Genomic DNA, 17,902 nt, shown 5'->3' with positions numbered 1-17,902 from the left:
TGGAGGACAATCAGGTTCCTGATTTTGAACTTTGTGGTATAATCGGAGCAGTTTTGGAAACAGTGACACACTGCTCTATCACATGCCTTATAGATGTGTAAATTACTTAATAAAGCAGTTTTTACAAAGAGCACCATCGTTGAGGAAGCGCAGGACTTCCTACATACTTCACAAGTGTGAAGTGCACCAGGGTGCAGAACACTAAACCTTGACCAGAAATAGTACACAGCAACCACACCAGTCAAATGAACCAAACGAACTTTGGAGATTAAACATGCTTGGGAACAAATAGTGTGATCACTGTCTTAGTTTAATGCAATTTGTGTAAACGGCTTTACTTGCACAAAATGTGCGACAACAACAATTAAAAACAAAAACTGTCAGTAACTAAATTTTCATAATAAGTTCATAATATGTTTCTGCACATTCATGGTGCTTGTCATACAAGTTCCCTTATGAGCACAACCACATTCACCATTGACAGTGTTTAATGTGTGTATACACCCCCGAGTTGTGTTACACTATTGAGCGTGGCCTCTGGCACTACACTGCTGTGTCGACCTTGCGGGTTGGTTGAGTGAGCCTGTGAGCCACTGTGTGTGAGGGAGGGAAAGGGAGAGAAAGACAGGGAAAGGAGAGGGTCAGACAAGCTCCAACTCTCGCTCCTGCTCCTTACATGCACCCAATCCACTCCTATCTAGTACCTGTCACACGCTGGCTGCAAAATGGAATTGACTATTGATTTCCCCCTTACCACAGGTCAGTTGTGCTGGCAGGCTATAGTGAGCTCAGTGAGAGCCTTGCGTGGGACAACAAGAGGAGGGGAAGAAACACGAGAAGGAAATACACACATTTCAAAACACACAGCACATACACGCTCTTATTAACTGAGCCTTTGTAACGGAAGACAGTCAGCATTGCTTTAAAAGAGGTGTGTGTCACAACATGCAGTGGAACACACTCTGGACTGGGTAACCTGGAAAACTGCGATAAACCTGCGGTGGAACTTAAAAGTCAAATTAAAGCAGTAAAAAATACATTTGAAATATTTTAAGATTTTAAGGCTCCTCCCACCCTTTTTTGGCTCTTTGAAATAAGAATGTGTGGGAGAATATTAGCTGCCAAGAGTTTTTCCACTCTAAAGTTATTTATGGAGTTCCACAGGGTTCTGTGCTGGGACCAACACCTTTCCCCACCATTATTTCTTCCCTACACTATATACATTTTCATTTTTATAATAAGATACCCAGCTTTATTTATCTATGAAGCCATTTGATACAAATCAAATACATGACAAGCAGAGCTTAAACACAAAGTTCTGGATGCCCTCTGACTTCCTATTTCTAAATGTAGACAAAAACTAAAGTTATTTTCCTCTAATCTAAAATTATTAGTAAATGGTGTCTGACCAGATACTAGATAATCTGGATGGCATTATCTCAGCCTCAAGCAACACTGTGAGGAATCTTGAAGCCATTTTTCCAACCCACACATTAAACAAATATGTAGGACTACTTCTATTTTTTCCCCCCATCAGAGCTATATTACTAAAATTAGAAAGATCCTGTCAGCAAGTAATGCTGAAAAGTTAGCTCATGCATTTTCTACTGCGATTCATTATAGGCCTGCTCTAAAAGGTTCTTTAAAAAGCCTTCTGTTAATCCAAAACACTGTAGCAAATACTGACTGTACTGACACAGACTAGAAAGAAAGACCACCCACATTAACTTTTCTTCATTGGCTCACTGTTAAATCTAGAATTGCATTTAAAATGTGTTTTCTCACATTGAAAAGTCAGGCCTCATCATATTTTTTAAAACATAAACAGCACCATATTGTCCCAACAAAGGACTTTGCTCTCAGACTGCAGGCTTGCTTTTTGTTCCTTGAGTTTTTAAACGCAGAATGCGAGACAGAGTCTTCAGCTATCAGCTATACACTACGGCATGATATCATTAGTAATTTTTAAACTCTGCCTCTTGTCCCATCTTTCTTTGCTTTCTTCTCCTTCCCTCACCCCCAACCGGTCACAGCATATGGCCCTCCCTCCCTGAGCCTGGCTCTACTTAAGGCTTCTTGCTGTTAAAGGGGAGTTTTCCCATTTCCACTGTCACAAGTCCTTGCTCCTAGGGGATTGCTGGGATTTTCTATATACATTATAAAGCGCCTTGAGGTGACTGTTGTGAAATGGTGCTGTATAAATAAAAATTAATTGAAATGAAATAGACTTTTTCAGTGGAACAGTTTTCAGTGGCTAAAGAAAATAAATTCTCTCTTTTAATTGAAAGACAGCAAATTCAAAAAGACTGACCTACACTGAATGTAACACAAAGGTTTCTTTATTTTAGTTGTCTGGTGATTCCTCAGATTAATTTCCTAGGCTCAGCTGGTTTTTACAACTTTCTTTAAAGACTGTTCATTTAGCTCATATTCACTGCAGGCTGAGCATAAATTGGAGGCTTCAAGAGGTGATTATGAAAAAAAAAAAAAAAAAAAGGACTGTTAAAACCTAGCGGTTACAATATCAGTAAATATATAATAATAATAATAATAATAATAATAATAATGTTGAGTAATAATGTTTTAAAAATAAAAATAAAAATCAAATATATATTTATCTCACTGCTTGATATAATAGAAGCATAAAACAAAGGTTCAATGCAGAGAGGTTGGTTTTGCTCCAACCCAGGGCCCTTTGCTGTGCGTCCTCCCCACATGGCAAAAATGCCCACCGAAATATTTTAAACTATCACTTCAGATCTTGGGTCCTGAAATGAGCGATCTTCACCACAAAGTGATATAATTTAGTTTATTAAAAAAATAAATAAAAATTGCATTTGGTGGATTGGTGGCTGTGGGATGGTTTATATTAGGGGTGGGCAAATCCAGGCCTCGAGTGCTGGTGTCCTGCAGGTCTCAGATATCACCCTGAACACACCTGAATCAAACGATTAGTTCATTACCAAGCCTTTGGAGAACTTCAAAACATGTTGAGAAGGCCATTTAGCCATTTGAAAAAGCTGTGTTGGATCAAGGACACATCTAAAACCTGCAGGACACCGGCACTCGGGGCTTAGAGTTGCCCACCCCTGGTTTATATAGTGAAGGTTTGTTGCAAAGTTGCAGTATTATCCTCAATTTATGCACGAGCTATTAATTACAGACAGGTGATTTCATACACTGTATACCGTTATCCTGTTGAAAAGTTCTCGAGTTATTTATTTCCATTTTGCAGGCACTGTTTAGGATGCTAAGGGAAAATGCAGTGCCTCAGTGTTTACACATTTTTCAGGCAAGCAGAAATGCTTTCTCTAACAGACATGCTAAAGAGCCCAGCAAGCCTGGTCTAGCCTAGGTCGCAGACAAATCTTGGTACACAATAGTGGTCAAGTCAGTAAGAAGTGGAATGTACAAGTGTGTGAAATTAATAGTGCGAATAATTACACCGTGTATACAAAACAAAATGCGTGAAATATATTTTGATTTAATGGCCCTGCAGTAAGAGCCTATTTAGCTGCGTTTGAGACTATCAATGAGGTGCTGACTTAAGTCTGCCTGAAGCCTCAACTCTTCACAACACAGCAGCAAAATTAAGTTTAAAAACAAAACAAAAACAACTGACAATTGTGACAATGATTTACTGGAATATTTAAGAATGAAAAGTAATAGAATGTCACCAACTAAAGCAACTAAAAGTGCCTTAATTTGGCATGTTTAATTAAAACAAGAGCTTGTGTTAATCATTACAAAAGTCAAGTGAAACTGTGTTGCATGAAAGAAGCTCTGATGTCATAAGATTTGGAAAGCTAGATTTCTTTGTTAGCAGCAGTGAGCTCCTGGTGATGGGTCCTTACTGCTCGCCACATGCTTAAACATAGTAAATCCCCCTGCCTCCTCCTTTCCCTCCTCGAAGCGGTAAAAAGGGTCATTAAGCTATTGATCAAGGTTAAGAAGGCAAATGATCACAGGATATTGTGGCACTTTTAATGTAGCCATCAGTGACTAAAGAAAAGTTTGTCCTTCCTTTCCCTGTCTTGCAAAATATATTTTGAAAGGGTCTTCACTTGTTCGCTGAATTTAGCCCAACATAAACACATGCGAGGTTGCCAGGTGGGGTTCAAACTCACTGCAGCTACTGAATTCTTTTTTCCACCCTCCTTCCTTCTTTTTTTTCCCCCCACCCTCCCGTGATTGATTTCCTTCCTACTTATCACAAACAGCTAATTGGTTTATTTTTGTTCCGTCATCAGTTTCCCTCTTCACATTCAAGATTAGTGCGCATAACCCACTCTTAGGCTCTTGAGTGATTTATGGGTCAGTGTACCATTTCACACAAACTTTCAGCAATTCCTGACAATTTTCTGCATTGGTGAGAAAAAAAAAAAAAGTTTTGTTTTATAAAATGAGTGATACCAATTTGCACGGTCTGAATTATCTAATTGGAAACTCCAGACCAATAGTGCAGCATGCCATCACTGAAATGCCAAGGCTATTTGAAAAAAAAATTAGCATAGCCTCTACTAGTACTTGCAAACAACAGATTGTAAACAGATTATGGGATTTGTCAAAGGCTGACCCTCCATTAAGCAGCACCTGTGTACAACAATGTGAGCCAAAGGCTCTCTACCCATTGGAACCAACAGATGGCACTGTGGTAGCATCCAGGCCCCAGTGAGTCATTTATAATGCGGTGGGAGAGTGTTTTAAAAAAAACAAAAAAACAACAACGAAAAAACCCCCCAGAGAACCATAACCATTTTACAAATTTTATATTCAGTAGAGGGTGTGTAATATCACTCATTTTGGAGTTACACGTGAAGAAAAAAACAAAAAAAACCCAAAAAAAAAACAAAAAAAAAAAAAAACACACAATATAGGCGCTTGTACACAGATAAGTGTAGGAGGGACATCCCTCCCCTTTGTCTCCAGTGAAACTAAGATTGTAGACTCACTTCTCACCCCCACCCTGCACAAAAAGCCTCCCTGTTAACTTCAAAAAAAGAAAAAGTCAAAGGAACACCATCTGACAAGACAGCAGAGCTATATGCCAGGGCCTTTAATGTCAGACCCTTTCATTTGAATAAGTCTAACGGGATCTGATTTCATGTCTCTCAGACCACCAAGGGGGTTGGGGTACCTTGAACAAACTGTTTAGCATTGAGGCCAGGAAATCTGTATCTCCAACTACCAAACATAGGAGGACCCCAACTAGTCTTTGCTGCTCCATGGACTTTCTTAAAGTGATTTGAACCAAGGACAGGCCCTTTTCTTCTGAGGCCATGTACAGTTCGAGCTCTCTGGTAAGCACCATGACCCCAGTTTTGGGGCAGGGGGAGTGCATGGTGAAAAATGCCCTGTCTATTTGGGACGGACTCATCAACAACAAGGTCATGTTCACCATAGACAACCAAGTGACCTTGAGGATCCCTATTCACAAGGTCAAACTGGCTAGGGGCATCAGCTCGTGTTGGTAGTGCAACACGCATGACCCCTTTAAAACTGGAACCGTGGTTACTGACCGACTGTCCTCTGGGAAAGCCGTGCTCTGGCTTTGTTGTGTATTCATTTTGAACTGGTCCGTAAGTGCCGTGGGTCATTAGAAATCTGTCATATGTTCCTAGGTTAGCTTGTCTATGCCTCACGTTATGAAAAGTTGGCCAATTTTGTTGAGGGGTGGCCATGTTTGGTACAGTCTCAAACCATTCATGATTGTAGGGGTGAGGGGGGATTCCATGGTAAGCTGGTCCAGAGAGTTCAGGCGCTCCATGTACTCCAGGATAATCCAAACCCAAAGCAGCTGCACGGGCTACAGCACAGACAAACAAAGACAAAACAAACCTGTTTGCCGGTTCATTGTTGTGAAGTGTCAAATATACCCACTAATTGGTAATTATATATATTTTTTAAAGTAGCAGCATCCATTGAAGTGCACTACATACCTCTTGCTGTTTTAGCACAATATGCACCACCAGCTGACACAGAGTGGAGCACAACAGTGCTAGAAAAAATAACAAAAAAAAAAAAAAAAAAAAAAAACAACGCACAGACACACACACACAAAAAAAAAAATCAGTAAGCCAAATAGCACAGCACTGAGAAGCTGTAATTGTTTTTTAACCACAGAAAACCTTAAGCTTTAAATACCTGAGAAAACCCACGAGAAGAAAACTCATTCCTGCAGTTATTTCAGCATAAACTTCATGACAGCACAATTACTGGAACACTTGCCACTTGACTTCTTTTGTAGCCACTCGGACTGCCTAAAGCCTCACCCTGGCTTGATTTGCTAATTACAGACAGCTGGTTGTCATAGAGACCAAAACTCAGCCACTGAATCTAGTCAGCCACTGGCAAATTGCTTCATTATAGAAAATTAGTTAAAATGCTTGCTTGCAGCAGAACTCTACAAAACAAGACATTTGGATTTTTTTACATTTAAGGAAAGAGAAACACACATTTAAAAAAAGGAGTGCGGGTCAAACTGACGCCACAGCTGGTACAATTCTATTCACACACACAGCAGAAGAAGTTTGGATTGAAATAAAATTCGTTGTTGTGTAAGTTTGACTGTTTTTGCAAGCCCAATATGCTAATTATAGCATAACCTCGGAACTTAATATTATCTGAACAGTAGCTAATTAAAACTTCTAATTCACTGGACCTAAAAGAATGATAATTAAATACAATGTCTGCAAGATCACTGTACCACCACTGATTAAGAATGATCTCATTAAACTTGACCTCGTTCATTAAAAGGTTCAGAAAACATCGACGGCACAAAGACGTTTACATACAACAGTAACAGTTCTTAATCTATTAATCGTGCTTTAAAATAAGCACAATTAACAGTTTTATTTTAGAGAAGAAAGAGCAGAGGGTGGATTCTCGCTGCTTGATATTTCTGAGGTGGCAATGAAGCAGCTGAGAGCGGTGGAAGCATTTAATAATTCACCCAAATTATTTCTGTCAGGACTGACAAGCTAAACAGGGCCTTGATTTAATTCTGTAATTGCACGTTCACCTTTACCCTGAACCCATACTTTGGTAATTAATAGGACCGAGCTTTATTTGAAGTGTGGCATGGCAAGTAATGGAATTCAAATTGCAGGTGATGTGAAACCAAAGATGTGAATGCCCGCTTGGCCAAGGAGCTCGTGTTATTTCCTCCACCACGGTGTCACCCGGAGGAGAACAGTGCCAAAAAGTGGCACAAACCTTCAATCAACCTCCAGACCTAATCCTCTGCTCCTGCATTTGGAACGCCATCTGTCTAGTGTTAAGTATGGGCTAGAGTGGTCTTGAACTTTGCTGTCTGACTTTTGGATTTCTGTAGCGCTCACAGACCACATACACACTGTGGTGTTAGTGTCTTACCCATCAGCAAAGTGACTGCATTGGCATTGTGTTGGCTGACATTTTTGGGGACTTTAAATACTTATATGTAGAGAAAAAGGTTGGCTTGCCTGACTCACACCCTCCGCAGGCAGGTGACAGTATTCAAGGCTAGCAAAAGAAGTTCAGTGCTCTACCTCTCAGCCTTACGGTGATGGTGAGCCCTCTTGCTCGGCTCCCATTGCCTCCATTGGGCCTAATTTGTAAGAATGTGGAAGTCTGCAGTGCACCTCAATAACACAATGCGTCAGTAATGGTAGTGTCAACCAAATGGTGGCAATTAGACTCATGATGAAGCCACTCACTTTATTTATTTATTTTTTCATTTATATTTTGGGGGGGGTAATTTTCTAAACTCATGTAAATATGTATCAGAATCAATTAGGCCTAATAATATACAGTCCTTAGAGGATTCACATCAAAGCACATAAGCACACAATCCAATTAAGAGTGTTTACTGTTTAGATTGAAATGCTCACTGTTCCGCTCTTGAACCCAATCCGCATATCAGCAAACAGTATTTGCCAGGGTGTATATTCCAGTGGTCGTAAGTAGGCGTATACGTGTGTGTGTGTGTGTTGGCATGTTCGCATGTACGAGTTGAGAGAGAGATAAATAGTGAGGATATATGCAGCCATGTAATCTTTAATATGGTTTTGAGTATTTGTTTGTTTATATCTCAAAGAATTCAACCTCGAATCTGAAGTTGGAGACCACATGAGAACTGGTAGTCGGGAATTACATTTCATTATAATGTGTTAGCGTTACACTGAAAATTCTTGCAGATAAAAACAGCTGAAGGCAGTGTACATGCATTAATATCAAAGTATTTTTTGTTATTTCTAACAAAAAAGGTATAAATCCCTTTTAAATGGACATTTACATATGTATGTTGCAGGTGGGTAGCGAGCGGAGTAAGAAAGAAGCGGCATGCTATTTAAGCTTGAGGGTGTAAGATGGCATGCAAAAACACAGATGTACACATATTGTCTGAGAGAAATTATATAAGTTTGAATGTCATAAAGGCTCGAGGTGAGAACTGCAGCCTAAAATAGTGTGATCGAGGCAGCTACTTCTTTTGTTACAGAAACTTCATGTTCCAGATGGATGCACTCGATCAACCTTTATGTAAATTTACATGAGCCTTTGTTAGAAACGTAAACTGGTATTTATTAACATAGTAACTGTTTTAATGAATTCCTGGCTTCTCCTCCTTCTCGTACTCTTTTCTTACTGCCTCCTCATTCGTTTTCTCACTACTGTGGACAACTGTCGATACTGAACTCTTTGAGCTCTAGGGTTCAGGCTGCCTCTGAAACACGAATAGCAATCAGCAGAGGGAGCGAGGGAAAGAAGAGGAGGGACACACACACGCATGCACACACAGAGACCGACAGTTTCCTCAAAAAAGTAATGGTCAAAATATACACTGCTGAGAGAGGCAACCACAGAAATGGCAGAGTATACAAGAGGAAAAAAGCCATTAGTTTCTACGTTACTAAATTAGCAAGCCCTCCAATCCATCTCCTGTTCATACAACATTCATTATAGAGACTTGCCTTCACCACGCATGCTGAGCCTGCGATTTGATTAATTTTGGCTTTTTCGGGGCCTGGCTTTTTTTCATCTTTTAACTAACTGAACATCGACTGTTGCATGCAATCTGTGCCTCTCTTCAGGCTTTCTAAAATGAGAAAAATGCAACGAGAAGATGCTGTAAGGCCTAAAGTAAAAATACTAATGACACCACTACCATGGCGCCTTTAAATTATACACCAATTACAAAATTGGGAGCACTCAGCAAATATTGCTTGTGATTTTCCAAACAAACTTGCGGCTGATTTCAGCATGCATATGGTGGTCTGTATTGGGGATAGTCACCTGTCAGTCTTTATTTCACTGCTGTGGATTCTACTTTGCATAGTCTTGTCCTAAACTATTGTAGCCCTGGCTATATAAGTAGCTCATTATTTAAATTTGTTCATTAATATTGATAGTTAATTGCAAATGTTTAATGTGTTCAAGAATGTATACAAATGCCTGCAAAGTATGTGATGTGTGTCAGTTAAATGCACAACCTTCTTATTTGTATTTTGAGGTTTATGTCATTATTTTTGATATGGTATTGATATGTACTACAGCTCCAGTGAACCCTGAAGTAGTCTCAGGTAGAGGGGTGGGAGTAAGTGGGGAGCCGTGTGCACTCTGCAGGAAGCGAGAGAGACGAGAGCTGAACAGTGTCGAGTGAACACAGTTCATAGAAGGGCGACCGACGTATTTTCGGGTTGACGGATAGTTAACTGGAGTCGAGAACTGTTGTACCCTACTGTGAGGTAAATGTGAATTTTGTCTGACACTTGAACCCAATGTTATTGTGTAAAACGGGCTAACTGCTAACCGCGACTAGCCGCTAACACCGCCGCTAGCACAACTGCTAACATAGCCGCTAGCGTAGCCTAGCATATTCGCTAAGCTCTTGTTCTGCTCTGTTTTTATTTATTAAGCTAATGCTAAGATTGAATGTTATAGCATGTGAACTGGCATTTAGCAGGGTTGTGTGATTCAGTAGGAGGAGACGGACGTCTTGCTGGCGTGTCAGAGAGGTCCCTTCTGCTGGTGTGCTGAAGTTATGTGTTCACGTGGAAACGACGACTGAGTGCTGCTGCCGCGGCCTGCTGGTAGCCGTGACCCAGTTTCCCCGCTATCCCCTTGAACTGCCTGGAGGTGTGAGTACTGTTGTTTGCACGTGCTTTTTATTTTTACTGCTTGGCAACAAGTGAAGCGACCATATTGTTTTAGGTCCCAACGCACCAGAGCCACGACTCAGGCCTGCAACGAGGGGTTTGCTAGCAGAAAGACTGTAGCACTTGAGGTGTGTGTGTGTTTGGTGAGAGTGCGTGTGGGCCCACAATATTATTTGATTATTTTGTTTCTGTTGAGGTAGATACCTTACCATTGTTTAACAAACTTTATTGATTTTACTTATTTTCTTTGTGTTGTTAATTCAGCATTCACTAAAGTGGAGTTAACTTTATAATTGACCTGCTTGTGTGTGATTTATTTCCATATAGTGTAGTTTTATTGCATATTTAATACCATAAGCATTAAAAAGGGAGTATCAATAGGAAAGTAACAACAGGAACCCAGGGCCCCTCTCAATAGAACGTGGGACGGGTGTTACACTATCCCACTATGATGGCCGCAGTGTCAGGCAATAATTAGTTACAGTATTCCTGGTTCTAAACAGGCCAACCAACGCTTGGTTTTCAGGTTAAAGAGCGTAAAACAGTAAGGATGGATCCACGGTTCTCACTCTCCAAACAAGCTAAACACATCCAAGATGCAACATCAACATTCTACTGTTCATGAACAGGACACGAACATAATTAATAACTCATTATTCGTGATGACTGCAATGCAGAAATACTTTTAATTCAGAGAAATTGCTGAGATTTTACATTGAATAATTAATGCTTCTGTTGCACAAAATCATATATGAATGCTTAATGATCAATGCAGTCTTGCAATACCATGCGTTCCCGGTTTATAGTACATTTATTGGACCTTTAACTAAGCTCACTTGGTATGCTAGTTTACACATATAAATATACATGTCTCGAGCCCTGAATAACTAACGCAGCCTATAAACTGTAGGGGAATCCAGGTCTATATAATGAAATTATTAAAACTGTTCTGTTTTCTTATTCTCGCTGTAACCACCATAAGCCATTTTGTCCATGTGTTTGTGGGAGATGACAGATGGTGACAAGTATTTCTCTTGCTGAAAAATACCCACCAGTGATGAAGCACATACAAATGTACATAGAGTTGGTCATAATGCTGTCACCGAATGCATCGGCAGCCAACTGAGGGTGCCAGAGATATACACTTACTTACTTTCTGTGAAAATCTGGGGTTGAATATGTTGTTTTGTTCTGCAGAAGCAGCTATGAACTCCTGAGAGGCAGCCAGCAGGAAAGAAGTTACTTGACCTGGTTCAGCTTCAAGCACTTCATAATTGTGACAGCATGTGAATCAGCTGAATGACTGCGGGTGTAAAGCCTGCTGTTAGCGCCAGCGCTGCACACTGCACAACTGGATGTGTCCTACAGTCATAGATATTCTGCTGGTGCGGTTGGTGGTAAAGGCTTTTACAGTGGAGTTGCACTAAGTAGAACTGTGATGGTTGGAGAAGGAGACGGGGAAGGGAAAAATAAGCCCAGAAAGGAAGGGGGACAACTGAAAAAGACAAAGAGCTCTTGGGCTGTGATAGCTGATATACACGATTGCTTCCATGCCATGATCATGTTTGAATTATTGAAAACCAGATAACCTGTTTCTATGACAAAGAAAGGCTCCAGAAAGTTTGGGGGTGGGGGGCTCTGCCTTGATAAAAGTGGAGTAATCATAAGTCAAGGTCATGCCCTCCCTGTACTGTTTCCTTTTTGGCTTGCAGACAAGGAGTGCGCCTTTAATGAATGAGTGGATAGTCATCTGGACAGTAATTGGCCTATGCCTCATTATTGAGAGGTGGGCAGCTGCTGTAGAGGACAGCACATTGACTGCATTGATTACACCAAGACATAAACATCACAAATAAATCTTATAACACTCACTTTCTGCTATTCATTCATACCCTCTGTCTTCTTATGATGGCACCTCACCTTCTCTGAAACTGCAGGGAAAAATATTATTAATAACAAGCTTCACTGATTCACTTATTATACAAAATTAAATGTTTTCAGCAGAGCTTCTCTCTGTATGAATCAGGATCTGATTTAACATGTCTTTGGAGGACTTGCCTAACGCTGTTGCCATTGTTGCAAAATATTCAAATTCTCCACTTCCAGTCGCAGTGTCAGTGCCTGTTTTTCACAGAGCTGCTGTGTGGCAGGAAAAGACGCTGCGATGATGGCGGGTGGAGAAGGGTGGAGGGATTGTTCAGTCGTACTCCATATGTTGTGTCATTTGGGGGCTTGCTGGTGTCTGTGTATGCTTGGCAAGTCTTGGCTCCTTTTCTCTGTTCATGGTGTCTGTGCACCCGTCTCTGTCATCACCCACCTGCCCCTCTGCCTCTGGACCTGGCACAGCACAATGTCTCACCTCCTCGACAACATGAGCATAAAATGAAAAGTAAACTCAATTGAACTTGCCCACAAAATTATAAATGCAGTACATCCACAATGCATATCAGCAGGATCACACTCAATTTGTTAGTATTTTAGTTACAACACCTCTGTGTCTGTGTACTAGTATTGCACATGCATTTCTAGAGGGCTGTGTTGTCTCACATTCAAATCAGCAAGTTTAGCAAATACAGGGAATGACCATTGCAGCATTTACAGTGTTTGTCATGCCAGCTGTGGCATTTTTCAAACATTTACAATTTGTGAAACCACTGACTGCATATCAATGAAAATTACAAATGACTTAAAGACAACATGACACGAAATAAAAAAACAAACAAAACATAAATGCGAAACAATTGCAAAAAATTGCAATTGTAAAAAACTTAAGTAGCAAACCAAACTTGTTAATCTATTTATTATAATGTATAAATTCATAAAAAGAACATTTGAAATGCTTCCCATTTGTTCCACAAGAGTTTTATATAAACAAAGACATTTTCTCTATGCTATGAAAGGATTCCATACTCAACTTTTGACCATTTCAAGTGCAACATCTGCACTCACTCTGAATATATACATTCAAAACAGCAAGTGCAAGTATGTAAGTCCATAATTAGTAGGGGTGCAACGATACACAAAATTCACGGTTCGGTTCGATACTTTGGTGTCACGGTTCGATATTTTTTCGACACAAAAAAAACGTTCATGCCTTTTTAATTTGTCATTTATTAAAATTATAAATATATATTTTAACTCAAAAGTACAGTTTTTAAATTTAACCCTAACCCTTCTGCGTGTTTTTTTTTTTATTTTGACAGCGAATGCGCACCTGCGGACCACTTATGTGCAGCCCTGGTTATATAGCTCGTCATATTGCAGCCACAGAAATTCTTTTGTCCATGAAACCATAAAGCTGCACTTTCTTTTTGCCTTATAGTCTGATTTGTCATAACTTCTCCGTTTTGTGGTAAGCTTTTCTTTGGCTGTCACTTCTTCACCCTGACCTGTCTTATTTGGCTCAGCAGAACTGAAATGCTTTTACACACGGACTCACATAAGCTCAGCGATTCTCTGCGCGATCAACCTCTCACATGTTTAAGCTGCGGGAGATTTCACTTGTCATGTTTGCATAGTAAGCTAACGATTAATAAGACGTCAGAGGAATTGGTGCACAAATTATCATCACTCACAGATCAGTGCTGTCGCTCTCTATACACAGTTTGCACGATTGCAAAGTGAAAGCAAAAAAACAAGCGCAAATTCAAACGCGATTTCAATATGTCACATATTGACAGTGGCTCACCGATGCCAATGACATAATTACCCAGCTACATTTCTGAAAGAATGCAAAAGCATTGACATATATTTTTCCTTCCTACAATAGCCCGACGGGCAGGGCAGAGATAGATTTTGGTAGCCCGACTGAAAAAAATCGCTAGCTCCAGGACGTCGGGCTAGCGATATTGCAAGCCCTGTATCTGATTGAGGAATCACTCATCTTTGGAAAAGAGAGTTTATTACAGAGAAATGTCTCTTTCCAAAATAAAAGCTATACTATCCGCTTCTTCTGGGCTATATTCTCAGCAGCATAAGGAGAATCATGTGCTAACAGCTGTCTAAATGACTCGGCTAAAGTTAGTAGCATGCTTGTTGTTTTGGTCTTTGCACTAGGATGATGTCTGCGTAAATGTGCAGTCATATTCGTTGTGTTCCCACTAGTGCTTTCAGGTTAATCTCGTTGAAATGACCTTAACGCCACAACACGGCAAATCTCCGTTAACGAGCTACCGCTGATCGCCCCGTGTGTGGGGCTAGACGGCCAACACGTTAACGAGCTAACTGCGCTAACACACTAGTTCCCACCCATGTAATTGAGCATTGCATGGCACATCCAACATACTGTTTTACTTTAGTCCATGACTCGCTTACCTTCAGGGTCATACGTCACATGAAAACCAAAATAATTCCAAACGCCAGATCTGAATGAGGGTGGGGGAGGTCCATGTGTCTTGCTAGCTTGCCCTGCGCTCTTCCTTCTGACTATGCTGTCTGTGTTGAGTGCTCAGTGGATCTGCGCTCGACAGTGCAGCCTAGGCGGAGTAGTCGAACGCAGATTCACTGAGCGCTCAACACAGACAGCATCGTCGGAAGGAAAGTTGATAAAATAAATTACAAATGTTGTATTGTTCGATACATATGCGTACCGAACCGAAAGCACTGTATCGAACGGTTCAATATCGATACGAATATCGTTGCACCCCTATAATTAGATACACTAATTATGCACTTAGGTAACATGATGTTACCCACTGGTTAGCGAGGTCCCATCCCCTTACATCAGGGGTGGGCAACTCCAGGCCTCGAGGGCCGGTGTCCCTGCAGGTTTTAGATGTGTCCTTGAACCAACACAGCTGATTTAAATGGCTAAATTACCTCCCTAACATGTCCTGAAGTTCTCCAGAGGCCTGGTAAAGAACTAATCATGTGATTCAGGTGTGTTGACCCAAGGTGAGATCTAAAACCTGCAGGACACCGGCCCTCGAGCCCTGGAATTGCCCACCTCTGACTTACATGGTAGACCTGCAGTTTTATAAGGAGCACTTCTTAGATTCAAACTGATGCTCCTCCACATAGACTGCTATACTGTTGTGTGTTGTTTATATAATTTTGATTTGTAGTGTTTACTGAGGTCTTCGATGAAGAGAGCCGATAGACATTTTCAATAGACGTCTACTGACTAGTTTAACTTTTTAGACTTGAAAGCTGTGTCCATCTTTAACATACAGTCTATTACTCTAGTATGTTTATCGATTTTCTGATGCTTGCTTCTTCTTTAACAACCCCCGCCCCCCTCCCAACCACCAGACACCACCTAAAATTATTTACCAGTTCAGTTATAGTTCAGACATCTTCATTCATTTTTTTTAACATATAAAATAGAAATAACATTTTCCTTGTAATGCCTAGAAAGTGTACTATGTGACTAGTCTAATTTTATTGCAGCAGTGTGCTCACCATGCCCTATGGTGCATTAAGCAGATCTGTCTACCATCTGGAAGCCAACCCGCTAAACTTTTCATAGGAAGTTCCGTCCTCCACGCTGTAGGCTCCTGCACAGCAGTCAACAGCCATTTGGTTGTGCTGAATAACACAGATTTTGAGATTTTAATTGGCCAGCATCCTTGTGGTGAAGGGAGACAGTACTGCAAATACAGCGGAAATCGACTCCAAGAACAAGCACAGCTTCATGGGGGCAATGCCTTATCTGCTGTCAGGAAATGTCAGTGCTGCTGTAAGACCTTTACTAAAAGACACTAATGGACTCATGTTTTTAAAAACTTAACACAAAAATAGATGAAATCATCATCTGTTTCTTTCTTTCTGCTTCAGACTGACAGGTAAACCAAGACGTTGCAACAATCTTATATGTTGTGCAATTGTATGGACATTATAAATCAATAGTCTGTCAGTGTAGGTTCTCAGTCATCCAGGTCATGATATATAAATGGCTTATACATTTGACTTTTGCTGCCTTTGATTTCCAGCATAGCAGAGTTCAGCTTCACCCCCACCTTGGTATAATGTCTACTGGCATAAGAATGAGGAGCTCCCCTCCAGGCATGGCAGCACGTGCAAGGTCAACCACAATGTGTGTGTAACATGATCTGTTCATGGAGTCTGCCACTGAAGTCAACCAAACAAAGGAATATCTAATTCCCTCATGCTATAGAGATGCAAAGGCCTTATAAATCAAAAATGTTGGATGTTCTGGATTATGTTGAACGACAACAGCCAGTCATATTAAGTTAAATAAGAGGGGCTGGTCAAGTGAATGCACATTTTGATATTGGTCATGCTTATTCTCATATTGTATTTTAGTGAGGCCTTTAATTTACACATTTTTCATTTCAAAGTTGAAGTTACACCTTTGTCTGCCAAGCACATTTCATGCATAGTGTCACAGTTTGACACAAGCCAGATTATTTTGGATTTAATGTTGGTTTTGGATATTTGTCATTTGCTGTGTCCTTAATTATCTTCCATCGTGTTGCTTTCCTTTAGATCTTTTAATGGCATTATATCCATCTATTCATCCATCCATCCATCCATTTTCTTCTGTTTATTTAGGGCTGGGTTGCGGGGGCAGCAGCCCAAGCAGAGAAGCCCAGATCTCCCTCTCCTTAGCCACGTCCTCTAGCTTATCTGGGGAACACCAAGGTGTTCCCAGGCTAGCCATAATTTTATTATAATGCTGTTGCTTATCCTGCTCTAATAATGAGACAAAAGGCCAATCCCCAGTTAGGTGGCAGAACACTGGGAACCAATCAGCAGACAAGATTGCACAGGTGGGACCAGATAATTAAAGCCTGCACAAGAAAAAAAACAGGTATGGAAGCATGAGGTAGACACCAGAGCTGGAGTTATGCTGTTACCCGCTATTGCTGCCTTGCTGCGTTGAAAACCTTCTCATCAAAAACGTGCTAGTTGCTATGTATAACAATAAAAAATTAACTAATCTAAAATGAAAAATGTCTAAAATGAATAAATAAAAATAATAATAAAACAATAAATAATAATACAAACATTACCTTATTTCAAGTTCACCAATCAAACTATTGGCAAAAATACTAAAACATACTGAAATATGATACTCTAAATACTGACTCCTAATGCAAAACAATGGGTATTACAAATAATATGAGGCTGTTGTTGTGGTAAATGACAAATAAGAAAGTCAGAAACTTGCCCAGTTGCCCTGCACTAGCTTGCATTTATAGAAATAAATGAAAGAAAGAGAAAAAAAGCATCAGACAAAGACAGGAGACTTTGATTGCTAAGTGAACATTGTATGATGCTGTAGAGTGGAGCCTAATCACAGCTGCCACTTGAGCAGCCACTGTATGATAAAAGCATTTCAAATTACCCCCAAATACAAAAAAAAAAATCAATCACCTTTCATCATTCAGCAGTACTGCAAACTGTACAACTCTATTCTGTTCAGCAAAAAAAGTAATAGGTAGTTATAACTGACTGAGAATGAAAAGTTATCCCTCCCTGCAGCCCATCAAAAGTTTCTCCAGGTGGATTTTAATGACTCAATGTTTTTCAAGCTCTACTTTTTCCTATATTGCTTCAAATGTTGCCTTTTCAACAAAAGAATTGATTTATTTGAAATTGATCTATTTTTTTATTTTTACATTTTTATTTTATTTTGCATTACTGTCACAAATCACCAACACACTCTCCATCCACACCAGCCTGCCTGTCTTCATCACCTCTTTTGTGCATTGTTCATTGATTGACCCCAGGTTCTTAAAATCCTACCTTCATTATCTCCACACCATTACACCTGTCTCCTCATTCAGACACATATTCTGTCT

At 40.2% G+C, this 17,902-nt stretch overlaps 1 protein-coding gene and 1 long non-coding RNA gene across 3 annotated transcripts; one reads left to right on the top strand and one right to left on the bottom strand.

The window, feature by feature from the left end:
- Nucleotides 1-4,837: 4,837 nt before the first annotated feature.
- LOC309718015 (uncharacterized protein) lies at nt 4,838-6,260 on the bottom strand. The gene is made up of 3 exons (XM_082552958.1): nt 6,145-6,260; nt 5,940-5,998; nt 4,838-5,806 (listed from the first exon to the last, which is right to left on the bottom strand). The coding sequence occupies exons 1-3, from the start codon at nt 6,171-6,173 to the stop codon at nt 5,112-5,114; spliced, it is 783 nt and encodes a 260-aa protein (XP_082409084.1). The 5' UTR covers nt 6,174-6,260; the 3' UTR covers nt 4,838-5,111.
- Nucleotides 6,261-9,485: 3,225 nt separating this feature from the next.
- Nucleotides 9,486-12,225, top strand: LOC309718128. Of its 2 annotated transcripts, none has more exons than XR_014279871.1 (3): nt 9,486-9,725; nt 9,959-10,118; nt 11,334-12,225. It is a non-coding gene; the product is annotated as an uncharacterized lncRNA (long non-coding RNA). The 2 variants fall into 2 exon arrangements; XR_014279872.1 differs by having other exon boundaries at nt 9,959-10,264.
- The last annotated feature ends 5,677 nt before the right edge of the window (nt 12,226-17,902 follow it).

This window comes from Aulonocara stuartgranti, assembly GCF_965226115.1.
Source record: "Aulonocara stuartgranti genome assembly, chromosome: 11".
Taxonomy (NCBI): Eukaryota; Metazoa; Chordata; class Actinopteri; order Cichliformes; family Cichlidae; genus Aulonocara; species Aulonocara stuartgranti.
Note: the sequence above shows the minus strand (reverse complement) of the source record. Positions and strands in the feature narration are given on the sequence as shown.